The sequence below is a fragment of the Primulina tabacum genome, chromosome 8 (assembly GCF_025594145.1).
Source record: "Primulina tabacum isolate GXHZ01 chromosome 8, ASM2559414v2, whole genome shotgun sequence".
Taxonomy (NCBI): domain Eukaryota; kingdom Viridiplantae; phylum Streptophyta; class Magnoliopsida; order Lamiales; family Gesneriaceae; genus Primulina; species Primulina tabacum.
Genome location: NC_134557.1, coordinates 6500742 through 6524598, shown reverse-complemented (window position 1 = coordinate 6524598; position 23857 = coordinate 6500742). Strand labels below are relative to the sequence as shown.

Genomic DNA, 23857 nt, shown 5'->3' with positions numbered 1-23857 from the left:
CAAAATAACCCTTAATTGTTTTAATTGTCGAGAAATATGTGCACGCGAATCATGGTCAATTATTATTATTTGTGTCGGAGGATGTTACACCAGAAGTCTCCAATCAGGCCCAATAAAATTAATATTGGGTTGTCGATTGGATCACAAAGGGCCCAAAAGCTTTTTTTAGTTTTCGTTTGTCCATAAAGATATAAAACCTTTTAAACTTTGGACTGGTTGGACATATAATACAATCTGCTTTAAAAAAATATAAATATAAATTATTTTGTTTTTGAATATAATAAAGAACCTAATTTTTTTTAATTAAAAAAAAAAACAAAGTAAAACCTAATATGTTGAATTCGTTTTTTGTAGTATGTATTTGTAAATTGTAATTATGTGTAAGAATGACAGATGGATATTGAATTCATTTTTATTTAATTTAAACAGCTAATATCATATATTTGTACATATGAATTAAATACAACATCAAACTCCATTATGATACAGATGATCTGGTAAATATATAGAGTAGTAGAGTACCATTTTGCGATTGTTCCAATGTTCGAAGAAAAAAAATAGCTCGTCTTTTCTTTATCCATCTAAAATCACTGGTTCTCGTGAATGTGTGACAATTAATTGTTAATATAACAAAGAATACCACGAAAAATGTTAATGTAGAAGCGACCAGAGCGTGCATTCTACATTTAAATTGGTACAAATGTATAACAAATATATTCATATATTTGCATATATTTGTGACATAAAGATGCTTTTTGTACATGTAACATGGTTTGATAGTGTTTGATTTTATGAGCTTTGGAATATGGTTTGCTAAGATTTATGTGACATTTAATAATTGGGAGTTTTTATTGCGATCCACATATTCTTGTCTCTGCCCTCAGCGTGCCTTGCCCATCTACTTTTCAAGCACAACTCACTCGCACAGGGAATCCTATGCTGCATATTTTTCTCATGAAGCCGTCGAGTCGATTTTCAACATTCGACAGTGCAATAAAATTTCGTATATTCCTGCGAATACGTGACACCGTATCTTAAATTTCGAAGCGAAAAAATTGCGATAAAAGCCGAAATATCCGATTTTATTTATACAATGTGTGCAGCCACCCAGCCTCTCTGTGTTTGTTCAAGAGTTGGTGTATACAAAATGTTGTAAATAGCAGGTTGGCTTGTCAATGGATTTTCAATTTCGAATTTAAATAAATGACCGGAGTTTTGTTATAATTGAACTGTTTGGTAATTATTAGTATATGTTGGTGTGAGTTTACAATTTATTTTACGAGTAGATCTCTCGTGAGACTATATTTATTCGTGAGGTTGATCAATAATGCTCGTATTTAAAAAAAAATATTTTGACATAAAAAGTAATATTTTTTATAGTCGACTCAAATATAATATATGTCTCACAAAATTAATCTGTGATGATTTCACTTGAGTTTTTGTGTTATTTTACATACTAGGAGTCTAGAATTAAAGTTTCACGAGATTTGAACATTCTGTTTCTAATATTTAAACTAATTTTTTGAAGGAAAAAAATTCGTGATTAAAATGGGTCCATGCTTGGAAATATTTTGAAAACCGGGCAGGATAATAAAAAATAAAAAAATTAAAAGAAATGGGGTGGGATATTTAAAAAAATTAAAAGAAATGGGGTGGGATATTCCATATTCGTGGTCCTCCGTGGAATAATCAAACATTGCCACATTCAAAATGATTTTTTGGATTTTTTTTTTAAAATTGGTATGTGGACTTTTAAGTATTTCTGCGAGTAATTATATTACTGGAGAATAATTTAATATATATTTTTTAAATTATCAAAATCTTTGTTCTATTTGCACATCAAGTTGCTATTTGTTGGATCGAGAGCATCTCACAAAAGACTTACTCAACGTCGAATTCCTTTATTTTTGTACTTAAATTTTCAGTACTCAAGCTTCGTAAAATTATTAAAATTGCTATTTATTGGTTGAATTTTCAATTCATTTATTTCTATTAAATACCAAATACTTGCACTTACGAATTCAGAAGTATCATTTATGTCAAATTGGGCAAATCATATCTATTGCACTTTTAAAATATCGAAAATGCATAAAACTCCAAAGTAAATATTTCTTCACCTTATATTTTAAAATCCCTGCATAGGCTATTACGTCTGATTTATATAAAAATAAGATTTTAAAAAATCAATAATTTCATAGAAGATAAATTTTTTAAAATTTTTTTTTTCATAGGGGCTAGCTAAACTATATAAATTTAAAGTTATTTGTTGAAATTAACTTCAGCCATTTACAACTTGGTCAAATATGCCAAGTTATTGTACCGATATTAAATTTTCTCCATTAAAACTTGAATTTCTGTACATTTTTAATAATTATTTGCAAGTATTAATTGTTTCATAAAGAATAAAATGTAAAATACACGTAAATGCAATCAACAGGGTAAATAGTTGAATAATAATAATAATAATAATAATAATAAAAACAGGGCCCCTTCAAGAAAATTGGGACATTGAATTTAACCCCTCCAATTATCTACCATTTAAACTTAGATTAAAAATAATAATTACTAGGGAGAAAAATTACATATGTTATTCAGATAGTATAAAACATGGAATATTTTTTAAACCTCTAAACTGTGTTTATCCTCGTTAATTCCATAATGAAAATATGACCTCATTTAATATATTATTATTGACAAAAACTTGTGTGAGACGGTCTCATGGATCGCATTTTGTGAGACGGATCTCTTATTTGGGTCATCCATGAAAAATATTACTTTTTATGCCAATAGTATTACTTTTTATTGTGGATATCGATAAGGATGACATGTCTCACAGATAAAGATTCGTGATACCGTCTCATTAGAGACCTACTCATTATTATTATGATAAAAATTATTTATATTAACATATATAATGATCAAATAGTAAACACCTCGTGTAACAGATATGTGAGATGAATCAACCCAATCCATATATACAAAAAATATTTGGACGCAAAAAGTAATATTTTTCATGAGATGGGTAAAGTTAGATATCATTCTCATAAAAATTAACATATATGACGTCTTAAACGAATTTTTATGATATTTTTGGAACCTCAATTTGTTGTAAGTTACACATTTCCGACATGTTCTTAATTTGTGTATGACCTACATTAAAATATGTCATACTGTTTTATATACAGACTAGAACTCAAGATGCGTGAAATGCGTGTATGATTCATTTTTCTATGGAAGATTTATATTTGAATATTGTTGTGCTATTTTTAAAATAGACCAATACTTCCAACTTTTAGACTCTGTGATTGGTCATCCCATCATATGGTATCATAATACAAGTGACAGATATATGATGTTGTTTTTGTGTTGATTATAATACACACAATGAGTTTCTGCACCATGTGTCATGTATATTTTTATACACAATGTTTGGTAAATACCATGTTTGTGTGGACTTATATAGAGATATGGCGTATTATGCAAGAAGAATACATAAATATGCACATCTTTGTGTGTGTGTGTGTGTGTATAAAACTTTGTAATGTACAAGGTTTAAATGTAGATCATAGTCATGGCTTAAACCTAAGGAATCTTCCAACAGATGATGATGCCGCCACATCTTCTTCAGCTGTAAAAGTAAAAGACTGGAGTAGTTGCAGATAATGTATTTACAGTCTCCAAAAATAAACAAAAGCCAGCCAGACGTGTAAATACGAGTACCCCACACCTATTTAAGCCTCCAACTCACAATTTCTCAAAAACTAGAAAAAAGAGCCACTCAATTTGCTGTATTTCCCCCTAGGGTTTTTGTTTTTCCTGTTCAAAACTACACTCATTTCCATTCACAACACACCACTTCTTGCCTCTCCCTCTACCAGTTCATTTTTTGTTTACAGTCATGTCCAGTTTGTACCATCAAAACTTGAACTTTTCACCTGCTAGAAGAATCCCTTCTCCACTTCTAAGGACCAATTCTGATGTTGACAAGTATTTCTTTTTTCTTCCCTGTTTATGCTCAATTGCTCAAAGATTCTCGAATCTTGATTCTTGATGGGAATTTATTAATTCTTTGTTTTGTTTGTGTTGTCGATTGACTGCAGCCAATATTTGACAGAGCTGCTTGCAGAAAGGCAGAAGCTTGGACCTTTTATGCAAGTAGTTCCTATCTGTAGTCGACTCCTTGATCAAGGTTTTGCCTCTTGATCGACTATTGGATCTGGTTTTTTAGTTTTAAGAATTTCATTTTGGCTAATTATTAAGATTTCTCGTGTTTTAATGTGTATGCATGATCATACTGGGGTCCCCTGTTTTCGATTTTTGGAACTGGATCGTGGCATTGACTGTGACTAATCACGGGCTATTAATTTCTTCTACGCCTGCTGAAGTTTGTTATGTGATGAATTTTTTCTAATGATGTTTCAAGATACATTTATATCTTAAATTGCTGGCCAAATCAATTCATTAATTTGCTTAGCTGTTTAAAATCTTACACCTTACTGTTACTAGCATGGAAAGGGTTGGTGGCGGTGGTAGCTGGCGTTTTGGTGTTGGGATTTGTGATTTGTTTTCATTTGCTACGTGTGATCGAAATTCGAGGAAAGCATTTATCGAAAGATGCACTTCACAGAATAAAGTGATACGTGTTACGAATGCACACCCTTCACGCGATAGAGCAATGCATGAGCTATTCTATCATTTTGTGAGAATGGTAGGTTGAGTGACACATAGTTGATGGCCTGAAGTTGTAGAAAATGGAGGTGGCATGTTTCACGAGGTATCATGTTTTTCTTTTCTCTCTCCTCACTGAGAATGATAGGTGTGATATTCAGAACCTTGGGGTGAGCTTACGGGTGTGAATGAGTCGAGCTCAAAACGAGCTTGTAACGAGTGTGATTGAGATTTATGATTTGATGGTTAGGGTTCAATTTCGAGTTTCACGATGGTCTGACACATATGGAGATCAAACATTCAGTACAAGAAGTTCCTGTATTGTGTAGAGCCAAGTAAGTCTCAAAGTGTAGACCTTAATATTGTCTGATACTCCTCATTGCTTAAATATACGATGTCCTTATTGGTGGGTTCATTCCTCATTCAGATAGGATCTTTATTTGATTGCCAATGAGATTTTTGCTTCGAGTTTAAGATTGCTGAAATGTTGACAAGTCTTTAGTTTAATTCTCATATATGGTATGTATTATATTTAAGTATCATTTTGATGACAGAAATTTTAAAAGTCTCTGGAAGATTCTCCAACCAAGGGTTTAGTGACTATGAAAATCTACAGCGCGGTAGTCCAAGTCAGGTAACCTCTTTGGATTTGATGCCGGATATTGGAGGAAAAGGTATTGGTAGTTGGAATGGAAATGGCTGGAGCGGCATTCAACATGAGGTGAGCTAAGATTTTCCTCGTACGGAAATTAAATACTTGCATTTTTTTCCTCGTACGGAAAATTACTTGCAATTTTTCCTCTTATGGAAAATTATTTTTCATCGTTACGAAATATTTGGCTCTTCCCACTAATTATGTGGGTAGCTCCTTATTTCATTTGGTGTTACTTTTATATGATTTGAAGAAGTTGATGTAAAGTATTCACATTAGTTCTGGAGCTTATGTCACATTATAGACACCAATAGAGATGGTGTGCCGTTGGATCATTATCGTTGGTGCATGTATCTTTGAACTTCGAAAGATCAAAACTCTGACAGCCAGACAAGCGTAGTTAAAACTTAAAACTGTTTATTGCTTCTACCTTAATCAGTAACATAATGCTGACAGAATGATCACCATTTCTGGCAAAATATATACTATCAAAGAGGTAGGGTATATAGATGGTTAGAGTTTATCATCTTGATGACAAGTTATTCAGTTGTCTCACAAATACTTGGCACTCGCTTGTGCGTCCACAGATTCAACATTATTATAAATTTTTTTATGTAAACAAACTAATTGACAAACTTGAATTTAATTATAGAAGTCTTACAATTGTAAAAGTATAACCTCCTAGAGTCTCTTGCTTAATCCTAAACATTATCGTTTTATTAGTCGCCTTGTACACATTCCACGATCACCTATTTAATATTTCCGTAAACAAATTACCGAAGGAAATTTAATTTATAAACTAAAATATGATGCTGGGATTTTGGCAATACAAAGTTGGCATACATTGATGGTTACTCTAAGGTTTCTTTCTTGCTTAATCTATGTCATAGACGGACCAATAGATGTTGATATGTCAAGTATTTTGGCACAGATATGTGGCATAGCACATGGATTACTTTCATAGGTCTCTCGACTGAATATTCTGTGTAAATAGATACTAGGTTGATACAGATATGAAGGTTATTTGGTTGTTCTCTTCCATCCATATTTTTGACATATTTTATAAGTCGATTGACCGACGTTGGTACTATAATTTTTAATCTTCTACCAATCTACATCTAAAATAAATCTGACATCATTTCGGAGAATCCGTGTTCACTAATCAAATTGACACCTTGTCAGGCCAAGAAGCATCAAATTGTGCTGACTTATGCATGTTAATTACCTCTATCGAAAAGCAGTTTGCTAATTAATAGTCTAGCTTAATGTCAGAACTATTTGACACCCACCAATTTGCTGTTTATTTGTGATTCGATTTGTGCGATTCAACAATCACTAAATGATAGTGATAAGAAAATGAAGCAGTGTTCTCGGTTCCTTTCTGCCTCTTTATATTGTATTTATATTATACAATTGAAGTTTCTGAATATTAACTTGGTTTCCCAATATGTATAAGCTCTATGAAGTATAAATGATGTTTACTTGATCTGTTTCAAGTGGAATCTTGAGTCTGATTTGCCAGAAGCTGACATATTAACCGATTTTTTCTTTCATTGTATCGCCCTGTGCGTGCTTTAGGAAGCAAAGTTACCTAGTGAAGAAGAATACTAGCTCATCTACGCAGCAATTTAAACCCATGCTCGTACTTGATAAAATTTTCTTAACTTTTATTCTTTATTGATCAAACTTCCAAATTTATCAAAATGTATGTCTCTTCATGGTAGATGATACTTATACACTGTCATTGTGTTCTTTGTGCAGCAGAGATTAAGTAGACCGCAGGGTATGACCATAGACTGGCAATCGGCACCTGGAAGTCCGAGTTCTTTCACTGTGAAGAGGGTATTACGCTTGGACATACCAGTTGAAAGATATCCAAATGTAAGCTAAGAGAATTCCATACTAAAACTTAAGTTCCGCTTTCTTGAACTTATTGCTAAGAACTAAGGATTGTAATATTCTCCTTGGACAACAGTTCAACTTTGTTGGAAGGCTTTTAGGTCCTCGAGGCAATTCTCTTAAGCGTGTAGAAGCTTCTACTGGTTGCCGCGTATTTATCAGGGGAAAGGGTTCGATAAAGGATCCTGACAAGGTAAATAATTTCACTGTTTATGTTCAGGTAGAAACTGTTTGGTATTTTTGTCAATCTGTCTGGGGTAAAGGAAAAAAAATCATGGCATTTTTATCTCATATAATTTTATTTCCGCGTATGGTCCCGTTCATCATCAGTTTGTTTGTGATATTTTTTATGGTCATTAATTCATTATTTATGCTTTAACTGAAGGAGGAGAGTCTCAGGGGGAGGCCGGGCTATGAACACTTGAACGATCCATTACATATTTTAATTGAGGCAGAATTGCCTGCCAATATTGTCGATATACGGTTGAAACAAGCAAAGGAGATTATTGAAGAGCTGCTCAAACCTGTGGTATGTCCAATATTCATTCATTTATAATCATTGTTTGAGGATTAAATGATCTGCGATATCATAAGTTTCTAGATATGTGAAACCCATAGTCTCTCGGGGCTGCCCACCGAAATTGGTCATGTCTCAGGACTTGGAAATTCTATATCTGAACTTTCAAGGAAATTGAATACCATGACATAGATCTTCGTTTGGTTGAATGGCATGTAATAACTAGGAATACTTAATATATATATTCTATGATTTTTTTTCTTCATTTGGAATGTATTACAAGAACGTTCCTTCTTGAGTTCTCGGCTCATGTTTCTCATATCAATTAAGGTTGTAACTCCATGTTATGTTACTGCACACAAGGCGTAGTGATCACTGTAAACTATTTGTACTTTCCTCATACTCTTTTACATTTTTAATCACTAGTAATTTATGGAAGTATATTAGTGGGAACCTCGACAAAAATAATTAATGTGTTTTGTCACATCCATGCCTTGTTTTCAAGTTAGAACTTAAACTTCTCTGTATAACATTCAAAAATCTTTAGAATATTTAGGAAAGCTATTTAGTGTTTTGGTTGATAGAACTATCGTCCTTTGGATTGAAAACAGGATGAGTCTCAGGATATGTACAAGAGACAACAGCTTAGAGAACTTGCCATGCTGAACAACATCAGAGAAGAGAGCCCCCAACCAAGGGGGAGTGTATCTCCCTTCAATTCTGGTGGACTGAAGCGTCCCAAAACTGGCTGGTAATAACATCATGCTATACTTTTCTTCAGAAGCTGGCGATCTCCTAATGCATTTTACAATGATGCATGCCTTTGGCCATTGAACGGAGCTCAACGACCAGGCAACAGACTTCAGACGCAAGAATCACATGAGAATATAGAAACAATGGTTAGAAGTAACAACGCCTTTCTCTGTGGCTGTTTATTGTTGTTAAAAGTAGACTAGTAGGATGGTTATTGGATTTATTTGTTGTTGATCTGTATTTTTCCATGTTTTTTTGCCAAACCGATGGTGGTGATGTTTGTTAGCAAGCATAATTCTGTATTTGATGCTACATATATATAGCATTTTGCCTATAAGATTGAATTTTCGATTGCATCTTCAAAACTCTCCATTTTGTCTTGTTCTCATTTTCACCATGTTTCCTTATCGATACCGCGTTTCATGGTTCCGCCAGAGGGATTCGGGGTCATGGTTCCACAGAGAGGGATTGGGGGTCGTGATGCAGACCGATAGTCTTCATGTTTTTATATTCTTTCCCTGCACAGTTCATTATTAAGTTGGCATACGACAGAAGCTTGAAGGTTGGAATCTAGTCTCAAGCTTCAGTTTTTGAGATGCTTTTTTGTATAACAAGGATAATATACTTAACCATTTGGATCTCTTTGACGTCTCAAGATATCATTACAAGTTTACTAGGACATACAATAAGTGGGCGCTTATTAATCATTCGGTCTGTCCGTCTGTCTGTCTTCCTCCATAGGACACCGACGCTTGCAGCCGACAGTTTACATTTTTACCACGATTAAATGACGTATAATTATTGATTACTCGTTTGAAAACGTTGCTCAAGTTGTCATCCTATTTAAATATATTAGGAGTTGAAAATTTACATAATAGACTGTTTAATTCAAAGACCATGCATCGTAATATTTTTATCAACTTAAGATTTTTTATCGATCACAAAATTTAGAACATACAATATAATATATATATCATATTGATATGATATTTGTGTGTTTGAAAGAAATCAGTAGCATCAATTTCTCACATTCCTCCAACGATGCAACATTGGTGGAAAAATGAGAACCATTGGCTCATTGCATATTTATGTGATTATCTGCTTGCAAAAAAAAAAACAAAAGAATATGGGTTTAGCCACGCATCCTAATACAACCAAAAAAACATTATTATCATTAGTGTACTGACACATGCATTGTTAATATTTTTCATAATCTTTTATGTTCGTATTTTATTTTCAATTTCGTAAACAAACGACATTTCCTTCTTATATTTTTACTTGTTTGTTATAATTTGAAAAACTATCTTTTTAAATTGAGAAATTTTCAAATATATTGATGCGATTAGGACTTCAAATTTTGGGAGAAGATTTCAGACGTTGGTTTGAATTATTATACGTGCTTTTAAAAAGGAGGATAAAAAAATAAAAACTTTTAATGTCTTTTCAAACCGTTTTTATAAACTTCTCAATTATTATAATATAAAAACAACAATTATAATATAAAAAAGAACGTACAAAAATAAAAATCAGCGGCCCAATACGATTAATATAATCCTAAGAATTTAAATACGCTTGAATATCCTCCAATGCATCAGAAATAACTCAATCAATTATTTTGTATAATAAAATCCAAATTCGATCACACCCAACGGAATAAGAAAGCTTAAGTTATCTCGCACATGCACGCGCGTCACCTTTAAAAATACAAGTTTGTCACTCAAAAAACATAAATAATGTCAGTTGGCCTAAATTGCATGTGCGACGTTGCTGCATCGTCAATGTGATGGTACAGAATTTAAAAAATGTGACGGTGCTGAAGTTCGGAAGAATACATCAAAGCTAACACCTATGGTAACAAAAATATGATTAGATTGAAAAAATTTGAGACGGAACCAAAGTAAACAGGTCAAAAGTTGCCATTAAAACGCTAAAAGTGCAAATAAAACAAATGGATCAAGATCCAATATGGAAACAACCATCACCCTGTCAAATTTATAATTTGGTTCTACAGAGAACACAAGGGACGACAAACAAGAAACAATGTTCAAAAACCTTCTGCTTAATGTAGCTGCAATGTCACACATCCTTCATCACGCAGTTAAATCCTCAGACAAGAAAGCTCTTCCTGGTTTACGGTTTGCCAATGGCCCGTGACATCCCAGAAGCTGCAAAATATGAAATTTCTAATACATCACACAAATGCTATGAGTACAAATACCAACCAGCAATACCACCAAGAAATTATAATAAAATAACTAAAAGAAATTGTAAATATAGAAATTATGCAAGCATCTCAATGCCATCACCATACTTTTGCATTGACACCATCAGGTAAAATCTTATTCTCCGATTTCCATTTGATATAATCAGTGCGGCTGAATTTAGTGAACCCCCTGCAATTCAAGGTGGAAAATATAAAGTATAAACTGCAAACATTTATAATGACAATTAAAAAATAACATCCTTCAGTGAAGATCCGTCAATAGGAAAAATCCAGTGGGTCCAGTAATCCAAATAAGACCAATATGAACCAACAAATTAGCTTACCACTTCCTGCTGACAATAATCTTTTGCCGGCCAGGGAACTTGAACTTAGCACGACGCAAAGCCTCCTGAGCATGGGGGCTGTTACCGTCTTTGCAACGGACAGACAGAAGAACTTGACCAATAGCCACACGAGCACATACACCCTGAGGCTTGCCAAAAGCACCCCTCATACCAGTTTGAAGCCTATCAGCTCCAGCACACGATAACATTTTGTTGATGCGCAACACATGGAATGGATGCACCCTGACTCTCAAATGGAAAGCATCTTTTCCTGCAAACTTGGTCATATACTTGTTGCACGCAATGCGAGCAGCCTCAAGTGCCTCACTTGACACATTCTCCTTTTCCCAGCTAACCAAGTGCACACAGAATGGGAATTCATCCACTCCCTTTTTCTTCATGCCCACAGTCATATATCCTGATCTTGGGATCTGGTACACCACGGCAGTACCGTGATTTTGGATATGGCTTGTTCTTGATTTGGCGGTAGCACCTTGCAGGCCCTACATGCAAGCAAGATTCAACCCATCAGAAACTCAGAGTTGCAACAACAGCAAGCATGGTTACACTCATGGCCAAGGTTCTAAAATTTGCTAAGCACTCGTCGGGTGCTAGACCAACATCCAGAGCCTAGGCCGCCTAGATAGGATAAAAAATAGGAAATATGTTATTCATGATAAAAAATAGGAAATGTGTCAAGATACAAAAATGTTTTAGAATATTTAGCTATTGGGGTATTAGCCCATTTATTTTAAATAGGCTTGTCCATTAAATGGCCCGTAGCTAAGAAAATTGATAGGCTTTCTTTTTCTATGCCCTAGTCGCTACTGCCATCCCCATTCATTCCCTTCTTTTAATTAGAAAGCCTCCTCACAGCAAATGAAAAATACAGCCGGAGACCGAGCACGAATCCTAACCACGCATCATTCTTCCCATGAGTTGTAGTTTCAGAAGTCGGAGTCCAGGTACAATCATTCTCCCCAGTTTACTTCCTCAGACTACAGCCTAGGTGGTCGCCTGGGCCGAAATTTAGAACATTGCTCATGCTAAGTAAGCAGTTACCATGTCCAAAAATAATTAATTTCACACACGAGTTCGATAGCATACTGATGACAAAAGTAAGAGAGAACTCCCACAAATAAATAACACAGTCCCTGTCTAAATTCTTCTTTCCATAACCATAACCAACACTCATCCAACCAGGTTTTTAATTAAAAGAACTTAAAAAACAATCGATCATGCTTAGCCTGTAGATAAACCCGGCTACTCCGGTGAACCAATACAACACTCCCCAAAATGCTAAATTGAAGGAAAAAACATCCAGATACTTAGAAAGGAACCGACCATCTAAATCCTTATTATCCCAAACAATAATTAAATAAAAAAGAGAAACAAGCCAAAGGTTAAAAAAGAGACATGATAAAATCAGATCCCATTAAAGTCCCCCCATTTTCCGATATTACCAAAACAACAATCTCCATAATAAAACCATGTTCTAACAAATAGAAAAAAAAAAACAGAAAGATAACAATAGATCCAGACATCAGAAGCTAATAATCATACTATCAACCAAACATCATAAAATGAATAATTTCTCCAGCTATATTTCATATGGACGATACCAAATTAATGAACGAAAATCTATTGAAAGAAACTTACTTCGTCCCATGGCGAGGGTCCTGGTCGTTGAGGGAAGACAAAGTTGAACGGAAACCCTAAGCCGGATGTTATTGCTATATATATATTATAGCAAATGAGGGAAAATTTTAGGGCTCTGTCATACGTATGGGCTTGCGTCATATGAATTAGGATTGGTGGGCCTGCCCAATAAATGGGCCATCCAGAAGCTTCTTATTATGGGCTTCAAATGGGTCATATTTTTTTAGTATTTTAATTATTTTTTAAAATGAGAAATTTATAGATAAATATCGCTATACAATTTTTATTTTTATTTTTTCCCCAAAATTATGGTGTTAAAATAAAATAACGGATCGATTTCATTTACCACGTTGAACAATGACAATATCCTTTCAACTTCTCAAAGTATTTACCATTTCATTTTTCTCTTTTTAACTTCATACTATGCTTACTCAATCCATTTTATACTCAATTTTGCATCTTTGTTGCCATATATTTAGGGGTATTCAAATTTTATTTTAAACGGAAAAATTTTTAAATCCAAATCGAGAAAACCAAAATTCGAACGGAACCTATCCGAACAGAAAAGCATATTTTCAATTCGGATATAAATTTTAAAGCCGAAATTTTATATGATTCGATTTTGTTTATATATGTAGAAAAGAACCATATGAAAAACCCAAAATTCAATTAGATCAATAAATTTATTTTTATGTTTATTTAGATTATATATTTTATGAAATGATATTTAATAAATTAATAATATTTTTGCTAATTTTTATTTAATTGTTAATTATTTAATTTATTTAGATTTCATATTTAACTGTTTTAAAGAAAAATTAACAAAAATAAAATATATTATATTTTAACATATATTTTAATTGCTAATTAAATAATTGTTAATATCGAATAAATTGAAATAATCAAACCGTTTTGATAGAAAAGCGAACCAAATTGATATAATATTTTTTTACCTTGAGTTTTCGTTATTGACAAAAAGCAACATCAAAATATTTTGGATTCAGCCGCTCTTTAATTATAGTTTCAAGTTTTCAGACCGCTAGATCATATCAAACTATTCAGTCAGAACATCAGAAGATCAAGTCATTTTCGCAAAGAAAGTCAAGCCGCATATTATTTGAAACCTATTTGCAAGATAGCATTCGTCAAACTGACCGGATCAAAGTTATTTTTGTAGTGCACATGTTCAGATTGTTGAAACTCTAATCGTATTGCAACCGGTCAGACTTGAGTATTTCAAAAAAGATATTGCAAGTCAAACCGTTCAAAAATTTCATATTTTGGATGATTACATAGTGCTGCTTATTTTTTCCATGGTCTGTCAGCTTTTTGAAAAATTAAGAGCCTGCGGTCGCAAAAGCACGAGAAATATTAAATGAACATTTAATTATAGGTGCGACAACTATAAGCGACATGTCTATTTTGTCGGATAACAATACAAATTATTGTGAAAAGGACCGAAAGTTGGAGATTTTCAACTATATACATGTTTAGATTTCAAGATATGAAGATAGATTGAAACCATTTAAATTGTTCGATTATTTTCTAAAAGCATTCATATTTCCAATAAATCTGAGGACACTCAAGCTTTCAATTTTAAGATGCTCACTCAGCAAACGTCTATCAGAATATATCAGATCTCCAAGGATCACTCTGTGATACATTACTAACTCAAGTCGTCAAGCTGAACGTTGGCTTATTTTGTATTGTTTTTCGGCGAACCGAGGGTTCGTAAAGATCCATATCTTGTAATGTGAAAACTAAGTGTTTTTCAGCTTAAGTAGTAATGAGTCCTAGCTGAATTGAGTTATTACATGATGTTGTAAAATCAAAGTTTTTTGTGGAATCTTTCCTAAATAGAAGAAATGACGATGTAGGAGTGTTATCTTCAAATATCCATAAAAATATATGTCTCATTTTATTGCACATCTTACATTTTTGCATATTATTTTCAAGTTGTTACTTGTTAACTATCAATTGTATTATATACTTCTACCACTAGTCAAGCTAGGCTGTTTCCGTAATTACTCACTTTTAAATGGTCCAACAAAACTCTCAGTTCGAGAATATTTTCTTAATAGCCTCAAAACTATTAATAATGACTCAAAGTTTAGAAAATTATATAAATTTTATTCACCTTCTCTTAACTATATTTCAGTCGTAACGTGAACATAAGGAAAATATTTCATATATTGGATCACATATTTTTAAAACCGAAAAAACGGAAATAAACTAAACCTAACACTCCAACATATATTTAATTATATCACTCTTTGATATTAAGTAATACTTTTTATTATGATTAGGTACCTGTAAGCTGCCACTTGCAACTGAATGATAAAATCATTTATTTGAATTAAAATTATTATGAAATAACATTTAAATTTGTTAAGTTTAGAAATTGTATTGGAGATGAAATCGCATTTCTGAATTCAACTTAATCCGAGTTCGAACATGATGACCGTGTAAAATGCTTGAGAAACACAAAACTAAGTACAGAAATCAATATCATCTCCTAGCTTCAGAACAATCTAAAACAGCTAAGCTCCAGATCGATTATGTACAAATGCAACACAAATTTTTTGATGATTGATCTACATGAATCTATATGATCGGAATGTTTACGTTACACTGTAAAAATCCATCCTTGGAGAAGGCATGGGGAAACATAGTCGTTACCTCGGTATAACGGTGGGAAAGACGCCACTGACAAGATCGTTACCTGAGACATCTTGTGAAAAGTAAGGAACTCTTGAGGAAGAAGCCGAAGATGGCGGAGTCACAAACTTTCCAGGATCAGTGACTAAAGATTCTGTTATCTTGGGGTCAGATTCGGGTATCATATACCATATGTTCTCAAGTTCTCTGACCACTTTCGCCATTGAGGGCCGGTCATCAGGGTCATCTCGGCAACAATTCAGAGCCAGATTTAAGAACTTCTCCACGCACTCAGAAGGATAAGATCCCATGTGTTCATCAATGACAGAGAATATGATGCCTGAACTATATGCAACATTGACCTGATGCAGACGAGCATACGCTTAGCATGTGTGTATACAATTGAGATTCTTGTTGTACATAATTTTTGGCTGTTGAAAATTTTGAAAAGTGGAAACGATGCTGTGTTGAAGATTTAAGTTCTATCATGGCTGAAAATTATAATTTCACAAAGGCGGAAAAATTCATCATGAAAGTGAGACAAACAATCCGTTGTTTGTATGTTTTGTAAGAGAAGGAGGTTCAGGCAACCACTTGTTTAAGAAAATAGTGGATGAATAGCAAATCAGCGAGATGTCGCAGTCGCAATTATGCTGGAGAACACTTAAGCAACATAAACGATGCTCTTCATTACATGCCTTGAACTGTACTCTGCGAAATGGTATCTTACCTCCCTGACGATGTTTTTGCCATGAAATATTGGATGCATCCCAGTTAAGAGCTCAAAAAAGACAACCCCGAGGCTATAAACATCGCTTTTGTCAGTCAATTTTTGAGTAAGAAAATATTCTGGATCAAGGTATCCCTGCAGTAATCAGGCAACGGCGAAACATATATGAGGAACATGATCGAATAATATATATACATGTGTGTGAGAGCGTGTGTTTATATATTCTCGCTAGCTCTTTTAATTGTTCTTACTGGAGTCCCTTTGACTACTGTAGATACATGAGCAGGCACGGCTCCTTCAAGCTCTGGTACTGGAGCTAGCCGCGATAATCCAAAATCAGCAACCTTGGCAATTAACTTAGAGTCTAATAATATGTTGCTCGACTTGATATCCCGATGAAATATTGGAGGGTTGGCTTCTGCATGAAGGTAAAGGATGCCTCTGGCCGAAGCTAACGCGATTCTTACTCTCGTAGCAAAATTCAGAGGCACTTTAAACTTACCTGTCATATCAAGGCACCATATAACGTTTTTGCAAAATGAACCATAGATTATTGTTGACCAACACAAAAGTAGCAATAACTCTACTTTCATAAATTACCAGATAGGTGGTCCCTCAAGGTGCCATTACTCATGAACTCATAAACCAACATCTGCACCATGAAATGCACCACAAATATGAGAATTCCACTCATATAGAAAGATTTAGCAGCTTGTGATATGAATCAAAAGAACTAGGAGAATCACAAAGCTCGGGGAACATAAATAAAGATCTTGAATCCTGCTGTTTACATGTTCGGATTCTAAGTTTAAAATGATATGTTAGCTAATTAGCAGATTGAACCTTAAGAAATCAACTTATGGCTGGAGAAGCCTTCCCCATTTAAATTATATTTTGCCATAAAAAATCCAAATTTTCATAGGACATTCGAACAGACACTGGACTTTCACCCATTAGCTGGGTTTGGTACGTACGAAAACGTGAAGTTGGTACCTGTTCACCTTCTTCATCGCAATATCCAACCAATGATACCAGGTTCCTATGATGCAACCTGGACAACAGGTCTATTTCTGTCAGAAACTCCTTTTCACCCTGTAGCGATCCCTGCTGGGCACGCTTTATTGCCACAACTGTTTTATCAGCAAGAACACCTCTATAAACCTTTCCATAACCTCCCTCTCCGACCTGGCTCGAGCTATTAAAATTATTTGTTGCCAGTGCCATTTCCGCATAAGTGAAATCTTTAACGCCATCAATTTTTTTGTAGATCCTAGATACTGAAATGTTTGCAATGATTGATTAGTCTGATTGAAGTTGTCAAATAATATTAGCAATTAATCAAGCACAAGAACTTCTCTCCTGGACTTCAACAGAGGGTACCATTGCACCCGTTATCGCAGCCAAAAAGGTAGAAAAGAGGGAACACTCACGTAAGCGTCTCTTTGAAGATATGTGATTTCTCCTTAAGTACAGCTTTACGAGAAGGAGTGCCACAAGTGCTGTTAGAGTAACTGTACCAGCTATTGTCCCTAATATAATGCCTACTAATGCACCCTGGCTAACACCAGATGATGATCGGGGCATCTCTGAGAAAGAAAACCAAAAAAGGAAAAAAGAAGCCACTCTCAAAAATTACGAAAGCGAAGATGAGTGTTCTTAATTATATTAAAATTATGACTGCTTTATTAACTTCATAAAAACAATGTTGTAGTGCTTCAGAAGACAATCAAACCATATCTCAAACTAGAGGCAAATTTGTTCGACTCCATGCTTTGTATAATTCAAATGTCTATAAACATATCCCAGCTGGAAAAACAGACGTACCATTTGGATAAAGTTCAGAAAGAGTGAAATTGAGAAGCTCAAAAGGACCAAACACTTCACTATCAGGAATCCTCCATCCACTAAACAATCCACGAATACGTAGAATTTCGGTCCAGTTAAATAACCTAACACTATTGTTGATATATGACGGAAAAATCTTTAGGGACATTTTGAGACGAGGACCCTTTTGCCATGCAACGGAATCAACATCAAGCTGATCCAGATCCAACCTAAGCCCGGAACTTAGGTAGACCTCAAATGCTTTGGCATATGGAAGAAAATCTGAGAACCCAGGACTCTTCAAGCGATATCCAACATAAAGTGGAGCAGCACAAAAGCAACGTCCGCTAGGAGATACAGGGGCATAATCATATGGAGGTGGGCATGTTAGAGGATCACAAGTTTTGACATTTACAAAGCCTGAGGTATTGCTGAAATCTACTTCACGACCACCACAAAATTGAATCAGGTTGCTATTTGAGCATGCAGGATTTCCTTGAAGCCTGAAATAGTAACGCAGTATAAATGGAAAAGGAACCTTAATATTTCTAAACTTGTATTTATTCAAGAAAAACATCAGTTAAGAAGGTAAATAAATGCAACATTTGAAAGCTATACAAACGACAAACCCAATGGAAACATTTTGAGGGATGAAAAGAGTGCCCGAAATATTTGAAAACTTGTTGGACGCAAAATCCCTGCAATGCCAGCAAGTACACATTAATATACTAAAATTAAGAATACCATTCAGTCTAATGATAATAGAGAGATCATCATATGAAGGAGAGGCCTTACAGAAGAAGCCTCTCAGTCTCGTTTAAAATTCGATTTTGCCAGATGGTTGATGGTACAGAACCACTCAGGGAATTATTTGCGAGTGACCTGCAGCCAAAAAGTCAAATTATTTTAGGATGTAAAACATGAATGATAACTCTAAGGTACATAGGGGACTTTTAAAATAACTAGACTAGAAAACAAGAGAATAAACTCCATCAAGTAAAGAACATGAAATTGATGGAAAGTCGATGAAGCCTCACAATTTCTGTAGAAGAGGCAGCCTTGAAAAGCTGTCAGGAATGGTTCCATTCAGCTTATTGTTTGATAGATCACTGCAGAGTAGAAAAAAAGTCCAACAGCAAAGGTATTTGTGTGTTATTAAAAAACAAAAAATGTGAACGACACTTACATGGTTGTGATATTTTCAGATACAGCACCTGGTGGTATGGAACCATTAAGCTGGTTCCAGCTCAAATCTCTGCAATTCAGCACACCCAATTAGAGAAAGAGATGAACATTTATTTAATTTTCCAGCCATAATTTTAGGCACTGTTCCATGCTCACTATCAACTCCATAAGCCACACAGGGTATCGATGTTTAAATAGGCTTAGGACCAAATTATTTATGATAAGTAAATGAGTCGATTTTTTCTTACAGGTGAATCATTCATATATTTGCGGATTAGCCAACAAATAGATATTTTAAAAACCACGCTAGCACCTTCTGCAGAATCCTACCTGTAGCAATATGAGAGCCATTTGCAACAGGACTCCAAAACTCAATAACAGGTCAAAACCACGAGATAAAAGTAGCCAAGTCCAGAGTAGGAATCAAGTCTAATGAGTATCTACTTACATGTAAGCAATCTTAGGCATATTGCTCCAATCAGGAATAGGTCCTTTCAAACTGCAGTTCCTTAGACTCCTGATATATCCAACAAAACCAAATTTTATCCACATTACCTTGCACTAATTCTCAATACACCTATCCTCGTCAGAAACATCAAATCTTTTGAAAAGGAAGACAAAGCAATTAAATTTTATGCACCAACCAAGTCTACATATTGGAAATTGTGGATATTGGACTCTGCTGGAGAAGTTGAATTGAGATGCTTCTTTTTTAGAATTACAGAAAAATGTACACTTCATGGAAGATCATGTACCATGCACAACTGCGGTAAAAATCTGTGTAGCACAGGAAAAGTTTAACAATACATTCACTCACTTACAACTTCAATAGACTAGACATGTTGCCGTATGTAGCAGGTATTGTACTTCCTTCAAAATTGTTATTATCGAGCTGACTGAAAAACAAAAGAAAGAAAAAATAAAGTGGACTGAAGTAAACATAGAAATAGAAAATGATGCACCTCAGTGCATATACTCTAATTTTTTTTCATAAAATAAAGATCCAGAAATAGAGTCAACTTCTTTTCTTTAACCACTGAAACATTAAAATGCAAAGGAATTAAAAACAAAAGGGAGTTGAGGAAGGCAGTCTCTATGTCCTTCAACGATACTCAATTAGGAAACAAACAATAGTTGATAACCATACAGGTTTATTACTGATAATATAAGCAATATACACCATGCATCATCAGTTTCACACATGCGATAATGTGTGCGCATCATTTGCTGTGTGGCGTAGAGAAACAACATAGAACAAGACTGTACTTTATATAGCATAGAAAAGTTTTGCGGAAAGAATCAGTACCAGTTCTTTCAAACTTGTCTGAATGTAAAAATGATTTCACTCGCATTCCTGTTAAAATATCTGGATGACGCCATTATGTTGATGGAACGATTACATTAAGTTATTCGCCTTGATTTGAAAATCGATGAGGCATAGTTAAAAGGCATCCCCAAGTTATTCTAGTTAAGCCACACAGTTCTAGACATAATGACAAGTGACAGCTGGATCAAAAAATTTGTTGCAATTTTGCATGAGGATTAACATTTTACAAGGAAAAGATGCATACAATATTTTCAGACTTGGTGTTTCAGACAATTGCGGAGGAAGATATCCTGATAAGTTGTTATTATCGAGCAACCTGTAGAAAAATTCATGCACATGTGTAAATAATCTTCAAAATGCCACAAAATTGATCTAATAAATAGATCTTTGACTCACAAGTGAACAAGAATCGGAAGTCGATACAAATCTGGGGGAATTTGTCCGCTGAGAGAATTATTATTCATATGGCTGCTCAGAATGCAGAGTAAGAATTACATGGAGTAAAAACATAGCCAAAACACCTATCACTTTCAATCGCTCGAAAAGGTTTCATAGTCTGAGAAGATAAACTTTCACGATGATGCATCTATTAGAGTTAAAAAAGAAAAAAATCCTTACAAGTGTTTTGCTTTTCTCAAGTTAGCAAACGAAAGTGGTATCTCTCCCGATATGTGATTTTGGTCAATTTGTATCCTATCCAAATTTGAAAGGTTACCGAGCTCCTCTGGTAAGGAACCTGTTAGTTGATTTCCATTCAGAAGCCTGCAAAAAATGATGTGGAAACACCAGTGAAGGCATGAAATTTGATCCGCACATCTTATAAAGGAGGACGGTTTTAAAAATACCAAGGAACAACTTCAATTATTTGAATTTTGTTGTGCTTTTTTATATGAGTTTGACATTCTATTTATTTACGGCACGTCCTAAACTTAAACGGACTCGTCTACATGTCCCTCTATCAAACCATGGACAAAGAAGAACAAGAGCATCTGGGAAAAAGAAACTTTGAAAAAAGAACAATTACGACTTACAAAAGTTGTAATGTTGATATTTTGCCTATCTCCTTTGGTATGGATCCAGTTAAGTTGTTCCACATAAAATCTCTGTAATAGAAATAACATTAAGTTCCTACAAGTTTGACGAACCATAAGGTAATGCCAACTTTAGTGATCCAAATTTCTAATGTGCTGTAAAATGTAACGGGGTAAGAATATTTTACTCACAGTATCGTCAAATTAGATAAAAGACCAAGTTCTGGTGCTAAACTTCCTGATAGATTCAAATTTAATAAGAACCTGTTCAGTATAACAAAAACATGTAACACATTCTTTGAACTGCAAGGCAACATTTGATGCCATGAATTTGTAATGCAAGGTCTGGAAAATTATTGGACGTACAGTTCTTTGACATGTAGATAAGCATCATCCAGTGGTGTATTATAACAGGTGATCCCAGTCCAATTAGAAGTACATGGATCCCCACTTTCCCAGTCGTCAAGTTTTCCGTGATCAATCAAACTATTCTTGATGGCTCGCAACGCATTCACTACACGAAACATGAAATTATACCATTTCATCAAATATTAAATCCTTTCGTGTTTCGACATTCACTGATGCCTGCTGACTCAAAGTACGAATCATCCCAGTTTCAGTGCCGAAATTAGAGACAATGATACTATACATAGAAATCACAATCAGGACAATAGAAAACAGCAAAAATGAGATTGACAAATGCCTTTAATACTTGGACTTTAAATGGTTCTACATCAAACTACCACCCATCAATATAAATTACACAGTGTCGATCCCCAAACCAATTTCTCTACATTCGTAAAGCATTTACTACAGTGCGGAGCCAGACTTCGAAACGTGTACAATTGCAGGCATCTCCGGCTCTTTAACCAAAAAGTTAACATCACGCAAAACCATTACATAAATTGAATAGGATGAAGGTTTCCGTCGCCACCACAGGACGTATAACTAGAATACATCACAAGAATATAACAAGATGGATTATATCAAACGGAAAAGTTACCTTCTTTTGGATCCGTTAATTGGCTCTCAGCAATAAGAAACAAAGACAGACACAAAGCTACACTCAATCCAATCTTCGCAGAAGTTAACTGGGACATCCCAAGAATTGCCATTTATCCGAGATTATCAATATTTTCTACAACATATATCACCCACCTGAAATAGCAATCAATAAAAGATCAAAGTTTGCACACAAATTAACACAACCCCCAGTAAGGTAATCAAAACCACGCACACTCTATAACCAAAAAGAAGCAGCAGTCAAGCTCCAAATCACTACGAAAAAGTCAAACCAGAACAACCCTTCAAAAGAAAACCAAAGGTATCTAATAGAATCCCACGAATTCAAACAATAACCACAAATCAACAAATTGCGAAGCAAAGAAAATATATCAAGTAAAAATAATTGCGAAATGCTTACACGAGAAGGTGGTTTGTTTGCTGAATGAGCATTATTTTTGGTGGCACCGGAAAACAAAAGATACAAAGAAAAGCAATATGAAATAAAGAAATAAACCCAAGTAACTGGTCTGTCTTCGGGCGGGTAACAAACAACATACATTGAATATATTTCCGCTGATGATCAATGATGAGAACAGCAGCCATCTCTTTCATTTGTGGAGGCTTCAACTTTCAACTTTGAATAGTTCCAAATATATATTTACTATATACTTCAAATATATATATATATATATGTGTGTGTGTGTGTGTGTACACTGTACATGAATATACAAACGGTAAATGGTAGTCGAGCAGATATTGGTCCTTTTCTAAATACAAGAAATATAATTAACGTAGTAGTGGTCCAGTGGATGCCATCGTTGACTTAAGCTCCGTAATGTACTGACATTTAAGCTTTCTTTTACAATAAAAAAGGGGAATATTCTTATTTTCTGAGATATAAATTAAATTATTTATTGATCAAAGAAATTAATCCTCTTCAAATTACCAGTATAGATACATGGACAATCATAATACATTATATATAGTTCATCTTATTTTCTTTAGAAAATCATAAAACTGCATAAATGTTAGCAATGCATAAAATCTTAGGGGAAATTTTCAATTTTGTCATTTTTCTCTATTGCAAGTTTGGTCATTTTCGCACTTCGATGCAAAAATAATGCTAAAATTCAAATATATAGATATAAAACTTAAATTTAACACTAACATATTTGATAAAATTGTTTTTTTTACCCAGATTTTTATGATAAAATTTTAATGATATTAGGGCATTTCCGGGGTTTCCTCTAACGTTCCCTGGCACAGAGCTTCGCTCTGCGCTAAATGCAGAGGAGTTTTCTTTTAAAAATAAAAAATAAAAAATAAAAAAAATTGAAAAAATAAAAGGAAGCTCCACAAAACGAAACGAACAGCTTGACCCACTCACTTTAAAATTTAAATA

The 23857-nt window shown here is 34.2% G+C and overlaps 3 protein-coding genes across 6 annotated transcripts; 1 reads left to right on the top strand and 2 right to left on the bottom strand.

Annotated features, from left to right (window-relative positions):
* Positions 1-3744: 3744 nt before the first annotated feature.
* Positions 3745-8845, top strand: LOC142553406 (KH domain-containing protein At2g38610-like). 2 transcript variants are annotated; one of them, XM_075663627.1, is made up of 7 exons: positions 3745-3987; positions 4101-4189; positions 5223-5389; positions 7085-7201; positions 7296-7412; positions 7605-7748; positions 8348-8845. In XM_075663627.1, the coding sequence occupies exons 1-7, from the start codon at positions 3899-3901 to the stop codon at positions 8489-8491; spliced, it is 867 nt and encodes a 288-aa protein (XP_075519742.1). In that variant the 5' UTR covers positions 3745-3898; the 3' UTR covers positions 8492-8845. The 2 variants fall into 2 exon arrangements, with proteins under 2 accessions (XP_075519742.1, XP_075519740.1); XM_075663625.1 differs by having other exon boundaries at positions 7082-7201.
* Positions 8846-10387: 1542 nt separating this feature from the next.
* On the bottom strand, positions 10388-12720 carry LOC142553404 (large ribosomal subunit protein uL16-like). Its single transcript, XM_075663623.1, is given in 5 exon segments — positions 10388-10654; positions 10801-10882; positions 11037-11443; positions 11445-11539; positions 12696-12720. Coding segments are annotated over 5 exon segments (669 nt in total). The 5' UTR covers positions 12706-12720; the 3' UTR covers positions 10388-10579.
* A 2387-nt stretch (positions 12721-15107) lies between these two features.
* LOC142553402 (putative LRR receptor-like serine/threonine-protein kinase At1g06840) lies at positions 15108-23147 on the bottom strand. 3 transcript variants are annotated; one of them, XM_075663621.1, is made up of 21 exons: positions 23013-23147; positions 22454-22608; positions 21817-21964; positions 21643-21714; positions 21451-21522; positions 21038-21181; positions 20816-20887; positions 20664-20735; positions 19914-19988; positions 19541-19609; positions 19094-19162; positions 18945-19016; positions 18703-18789; positions 18537-18605; positions 17908-18410; positions 17514-17669; positions 17077-17360; positions 16684-16735; positions 16335-16585; positions 16084-16218; positions 15108-15715 (listed from the first exon to the last, which is right to left on the bottom strand). In XM_075663621.1, exons 2-21 carry the CDS (start codon positions 22563-22565, stop codon positions 15371-15373), a joined length of 2859 nt encoding a protein of 952 aa, XP_075519736.1. In that variant the 5' UTR covers positions 22566-22608; positions 23013-23147; the 3' UTR covers positions 15108-15370. The 3 variants fall into 3 exon arrangements, with proteins under 3 accessions (XP_075519736.1, XP_075519735.1, XP_075519737.1); XM_075663620.1 differs by having other exon boundaries at positions 22874-23101; XM_075663622.1 differs by lacking the exons at positions 22454-22608; positions 23013-23147 and having other exon boundaries at positions 21643-21688.
* Positions 23148-23857: the final 710 nt, after the last annotated feature.

Bases quoted from the DNA above. Each gene is read 5' to 3' on its own strand.
- LOC142553406 (XM_075663625.1), top strand. From the start codon at position 3,899: ATGTCCAGTTTGTACCATCAAAACTTGAACTTTTCACCTGCTAGAAGA. The intron at 3,988-4,100 runs GTATTTCTTTTT...GATTGACTGCAG, and splicing joins ACCAATTCTGATGTTGACAA to CCAATATTTGACAGAGCTGC. The intron at 7,202-7,295 runs GTAAGCTAAGAG...CTTGGACAACAG, and splicing joins CAGTTGAAAGATATCCAAAT to TTCAACTTTGTTGGAAGGCT.
- LOC142553402 (XM_075663621.1), bottom strand. From the start codon at position 22,565: ATGGCAATTCTTGGGATGTCCCAGTTAACTTCTGCGAAGATTGGATTG. The intron at 21,182-21,450 runs GTAAGTCGTAAT...CATTTTTTGCAG, and splicing joins ATATCAACATTACAACTTTT to GCTTCTGAATGGAAATCAAC. The intron at 15,716-16,083 runs GTAAGATACCAT...CGTCTGCATCAG, and splicing joins GCAAAAACATCGTCAGGGAG to GTCAATGTTGCATATAGTTC.